This window comes from Mesitornis unicolor, unplaced genomic scaffold (assembly GCF_000695765.1).
Source record: "Mesitornis unicolor isolate BGI_N332 unplaced genomic scaffold, ASM69576v1 scaffold1464, whole genome shotgun sequence".
NCBI lineage: Eukaryota > Metazoa > Chordata > Aves > Mesitornithiformes > Mesitornithidae > Mesitornis > Mesitornis unicolor.
Genome location: NW_010179232.1, coordinates 147,383 through 153,382, shown reverse-complemented (window position 1 = coordinate 153,382; position 6,000 = coordinate 147,383). Strand labels below are relative to the sequence as shown.

The window sequence follows — 6,000 nt, the reverse complement described above, 5'->3', positions numbered from 1 at the left end:
TTGCTTGAAGAGGTCAAAGTTTGCCCTCCTTTTTATAAAAGGCACCATTTTAAGCTACTTTGTAGATTTTGGGGAACACAGGATTTTAAATGCTGAAATCTAGTAGCTATAAAATTTGGTGTTGCAATATTAATTTTAGTATAGCATGTGTGCTTTTCCAGGATTCCACTTGAACTCTCAGCTTTTACTAGGCTTTTTTATTGCAGTCTATGTTTTTTTTTAACTTTAGAATTGTGATGGTTTTGATGCTCTTTTCAGAGAATTGAAAGGCAGAACACATCAGCATTTCAGAATTTGCTTTAATCTTCCCTCAGGCATTGGGATACAGCAGTTGATGAAATTAAATGTTATTAATTTAGAAAAGGTTTGAAAATATTATTTAGTATGTCTTTTTTACCTAATAAAACATTCTAATGCTATTTTTAATTGTTATTATTGTTTAACATTTCCCTGGTGACTGTTAATTCTCATAAGACTCTTTTCTGTATTTCTTTGTCAGCTGAAATTTCAGCCAGTCTGTACACGGCAGACAATAAGTTGTAGTGGAAACATTACTTTGTTCCATTTTTCTCATGTGTTTTGGTGCTAGTCAACAAGAATTATCAGGGTATAGGCCACTTCATCTTTTGTAAAGTCAGTGAAACATTCCTGAAACGAATTTCTCATGTTCTCACTGATGAACACATAGGGGTTTTTTTTCCTTTCCTTTCCTTTCCTTTTCACTGAACTGATGTGTATTATCCCTGGCACATTTTCCTTAGTATCACTGCTTCTGGAGCACAGTCTTTTCCCAGTTTCACCATATTTCTTTCTAGGATTTCTGTGATAAGGGCATGTGAATAGTGGGTTAATCATGGGCACTACACAGCTGGTCTTAGGCGGACTGGATTAACTGTGACTGTGCAGTCAATTTGCACGTGCACAGAAAGTCCAATGCATTTTCAAAGCATTCACTGGGCTGCACACATGCTGTAGATTTGGCCCGCATGCCTCTACTGAGCATTTGTCCAGTACATTTGTATATCCAATAGCAACTGGTACTGCTCCAGCTGGGCTGCTGCATGTCTGGGATTCCTGAGTACGTATTCTCAAAGTCTGCCAGAGAATCTTCCCAGGAGGAGGACCTAAGGAAATATTTCACCATCAGGTCGACAAAACTTCTTGAACTTTGACGATATTTCCTGGGCTTGTTATATTACAGAGTAGTATGATTTAACAGGCTTAATGTTTTGATACGCTGTGCTTTGTTCTGTTTTTAAATTTTCTGCAGTGTACATAAAAGTGGAGAAAAGGATGGACTGTTCAAAGAAAATCTTTTGTTACGTGGATGTACTATTAGAAATACAGAAGAGGTTGCAGGAATAGTAATCTATGCAGGTAAAAGCTGTTTTTCTGTCTGATGAGGCATACCAGCTTTTTATAGTTTCCTTAAAGTAATAACAAATATCCGTATGACATCATTTCACGTAATTGCTTCTTCTGCAGGGCATGAGACCAAAGCTTTGCTGAATAATAATGGACCTCGTTACAAACGCAGTAAGCTTGAAAGACAAATGAATGCTGATGTCCTTTGGTGTGTCCTCATACTTCTAATTATGTGTCTGTTTTCTGCTATCGGTAAGTGTTCTTTAAAAGTAGAAGCTTAAGTTTATACTTTCTTGGGTTTCTTCTTCTTAGCTCTCTCTGCCAAAACATGAAATGGATAAAGCTGCCTCTGTACCGTCTGCGGTATGGTGTAGTACTGTCTTTTGGTGTGTTTTCCTATTTGAAATCAAGATGTCTTGATACATAAGCTCATCTAAATAGCTTCTTAGTATCAGTCAAATATATGCTATTAGCACCAGAGATCTGAAGGCTTAGATTCTACTACCCTTGGTAGCATCCAAAAATGTCAAGTCCAAAATAAGTCACTTTATGTGTAGTCCCCTCAAAATTACAGATGGTGGAGTGTTAACATGCCATTAATCAGCCAACAAGTAATTTATGAGCACAGAATAAACATAATTATCACAGTGCTATTCCCCAGTACTACTTATTAAGTCAAGGCCACAGTGTACAACATCAATGCACTGTCCCTAAGGCTGCAGGTTTAACACAGAAGAAATAAATACAAAGTCTAAATCTTCATAAATCCAGTTAGAAGACTCTCTAGACTTCGTGGAGTCTTTAAGGGAACGCCGAGGTGCAGGTTAATACTCTTCAGGCCACTTTTCTATTCATTTCTGAGAAAGAATTGAGTTTTACGCTTGACATCCAAAATAATTCTTTAGATATGGCATATGAATTTCATATCTTTAATGTTTTTGTGTTCTCTGATGTGTGTGAGTCATACAGCATAAACACCAGAATGTTTCCTAACAGCCATGGTATGGTTTAATAACAATCTTATGCCAATTTAATATGTGTGCGCGCGCCTTTTTCCAGGTATTGTTAAATGCTGCTTAAAGATGAGTATTCCCAGCTGTGAATCAGCCAGCATATTTGTCTCCATTGGGTTCATGACCCTCTTTTGTAGTGTCTCAATGTTGGGGAGCCCAGTCCTCAGGACTGAAGGGCCATGGTAGGCTTAACTGCAGGGAGTCACTGCCTGTAGTTTTCCCCCTGCCACTGCATCTGAGATGTTGCCCACAGAGAAGTAGCAGTGGGGTGTGCACTGAAGTGGCTTCAGTTCAGCTGAAACTCCTGAGATATATAGAAAATTAGAATAATTTAGGTTGGAAAAGACCTTTAAGATTATCAAGTCCAACTGTTAACCTAGCACTCCCAGCTCTACCACTAAACCACGTCCCTAAGTGCCACATCTACATGTCTTTTAAATACCTCCAGGGATGGTGACTCAACCACTTCCCTGGGTAGCCTGCTCCAGTGCTTGACGACCTTTTCAGTGAAGGATTTTTTCCTAATATCCAATCTAAACCTCCTTGGGCACAAATTGAGACCATTTCCTCTCATCCTGTCACTTGTTATTGGGAGAAGGGACCAACACCCACTACACCCTCCTTTCAGGTAGTTGTAGAGAGCAATAAGGTCTCCCCTGAGCCTCCTTTCCTCCAGGCTAAACAACCCCAGTTCCCTCAGCTGCTTCTCATAAGACTTGTGCTCTAGGCCCTTCACCAGCATGAATGTGTGTGGGAGGAGGTGGCACACAGTAGGTGACACATACGCCTTCCCATCTGTCACCTCTGCTACAAGGCTAGAAACCACCAGCAGAGGGCCAGTGCAAACTGTTGCAGGGGGCAACAACCAAAAAGATACGGAAAAAAACTTGTTTGAGCCCTTAGAAACCAGATGTGCCTGGTACTTCGACACATGCAAAACTGCATTCTGTAAGAGTCAGGCAAATTTTGTACTTTGTGTCGAGCAAGTATAGCTAGAGGTATGACACTTAACTAACTCTTTTGAAAATCTGAGTCGAGGTATTTATAAAACAAGTCTTGATGTAGGTCATTCTCAGTGTGGGGCTTCCAATTTTTGTTGTCAAGAATAAAATAAAGATATAAATAAAGACATCATTGTGGTGATATGCTCATATTGGTAGTACAAGGACAAAATAACTTGCTACCTTGGCTTAAATATTGTTTTTATTTTTCAAGAGTTGAATGCTGGTTTTATGTATCAAGATGTAAAGGACCTTGTCACAAGCAGCTTACAAAAGATTACTTCTGAAGTAATTGTCCTTTCTTTCTGATTTCTGACATAGAGTGAAGACAGCTTGAATGCTTCTTATTGTGGGGGAATTCTTCCTTGTTTTTTTGACTTTAAAAACATTGGGCATGCCATTTTAAGTCTTTTAGGACTGCAAATCCTAGCACTCTACTTAAAAAGGCAACTTTCTGTCTCTTTAACAAGAAAGTAATTTTCCTAAAATAATAATAATCTTATCTTTAGTTAGTTATCAGCACAACCAGTAAAAAAAAGGGGTTTGAGCAAGGCTTAGAATTTCTTCTGTTCTTAGTCACTCAGCTTTCCATGCTCTTGACTTTTCTGATACTGTTATTTCATTAGTTCTGTAGACATGGTGGGTAGGATTCACCCAGTAAGATTAATGCCTCTTCTGACTTTGTCCAACCGAAACTAGTTTAGTGATGGTTGGCTAGTGATACACCTACTGCAGCCAATGGAGTTCTTTCATTTTATCACACCAAATATGACTGAAATTAATCACTTTCCGAAAAAGTCTAGATTTCTCTGCTGATTATGGAAAGAGACTGAACTACTAATTTAGACCAGCCGGCTCACTGTATTTGGATAAATTTATGTGAAATGACTCTTGCATGCTGTCCTTCATGCCACACAAACCTCTTTCTCAAACACCAAATCCCAAGGCAGAAAAAACCCATGGTTTTGGGACCTTTTTTGAAAGTAATGCAGAATAGTCAAAAAGAAATATCACTTGCCCATGTAACTCAAGTCTAAGAACAAATTTGTACCATAAGCATTTTTCCTTGGAGGTAATCTGCGTTTTTTTCGCTTTCAACTCTTCTGCAGGTCATGGCCTGTGGGTATGGCAATATGGTGAGAAGAATAAACCAATTTTTGATGTTCCAGGACCTGATGGCAAATATTTGTCTCCTGTTTTAGCTTCAGTATACTTATTTCTGACAGTGATCATAGTTTTCCAGGTAATCAAGTTGTACATGCTGTCACCTCTGTTTATAGTTTGCTGTAATAAAGCTATAAATGTGTAGTATGTGTAGCACCCCTTCTACTGCTAAGGCATGTAAGAAGTTAATCAAGCACTAAAAGGAAGTACATTCAGTTACTTCAAAATTAAATTTTAACTATAGGGAATGTGGTAATTTATAACCAGAAAGCTAAATTAAATAAAATGTGGTCTACTCAGTGATAAAATGATGATAACTTCTCTGAAAAATAAACTAACTGATGCACACAGTAAGTTGTCAGAGCTCCCTTGGCATTGGAGAACAAAATAATCTAAGAACCTTTCCCAAAAGACTCAGGTACTTTATTTTATTTAAACAATTAGGAAGAGATAGGATGCAATGGGCCCTGCTGAGAGAAAACATTATTTTTGCTTTATATCTACTCACTATGAAACAACACCTCGAAGACTGTGGGTGTCACCTCAGGTACAATGTCCTGGTGTGAATGTAAGTTGTATACTTTTTTAATGGCTTTCCAAAGATATGGTTTTTAACAGCTGCTTATCTCAGGTATAACAAACTCTGGTAAAATTTTTTGGTCATGAAGTAAAATGTATTGAATGGTGAAGGTCGTGCTAAGTTAAGAGAAGTAACAGAGGCTCATGCCGCTGGTTCATGGGAAAATACGCTCCGTGGGACATTAGGGAAGGTTGTGTTACTGAAGACAGCAACTCCTTTATAAAAAGGAATGAAAAAGGCCGAGTTAGATTAGTTTTTACTCTAAGGTATTGAGTTGTGATATTGTTTAAAAAAATTCACCACAGAATTCTTTAAACACCAACCTTTAATTGTAGTTTTTGTTTAAACAACCACATTTGCCACTTATATACATGCTAGAATTTATCCCTCATACTTAATTTAATAAGGTAAATAATGTGCACATTCAGGAATTTCTGTTCTGAAAAACGTCTGCAGGGAAAAACTGAAGTACAAATGAAATATTTCATGGAGTTTTGACAATTCTCTAGAAACGGCTGAAAATCTTTTCTGGAGAAACTTCTTCTCTCATCTTTTTCTTCAGCAATTATAAAATGTGTTCTTTGTTCAAATAATCTGCAGTGTAAAAGTCAAGGACAAAAAGATTGTTCCTGTGGTGATGTTTACACTCTGCATTTTGTTTCTTATATTCCTACAAAGTGAATTTGTAAACAGTCTGTTATTTATTCAGAATAAATTTATCCCGTTCTTTCGCATTTACAGGATTCTAACTGCACTGTCTGTTTGGATGTTTGTTTTTCTTTTACTTTCCCAGCTAGTTTCAAGCTCACTGTAGTAGCTAAAAAAAGATTTGCTTCTGTCCAGGTTTTGAGAGTCACTCTTCTGGACATAATAATGC

The 6,000-nt window shown here is 37.6% G+C and overlaps 1 protein-coding gene across 1 annotated transcript in view; it reads left to right on the top strand.

Annotated features, from left to right (window-relative positions):
* Positions 1 to 1,270: 1,270 nt before the first annotated feature.
* The window catches only part of ATP10A (ATPase, class V, type 10A), a gene marked incomplete at its 5' end in the record, with an annotated part of 44,563 nt that continues 39,833 nt past the window's right edge, over positions 1,271 to 6,000 (top strand). Inside the window, 3 exons of the mRNA XM_010182687.1 lie at positions 1,271 to 1,377; positions 1,486 to 1,617; positions 4,489 to 4,622. Of these exons, the coding sequence (XP_010180989.1) occupies positions 1,271 to 1,377; positions 1,486 to 1,617; positions 4,489 to 4,622 (373 nt within the window). The remainder of the gene's footprint in view (positions 1,378 to 1,485; positions 1,618 to 4,488; positions 4,623 to 6,000) is intronic.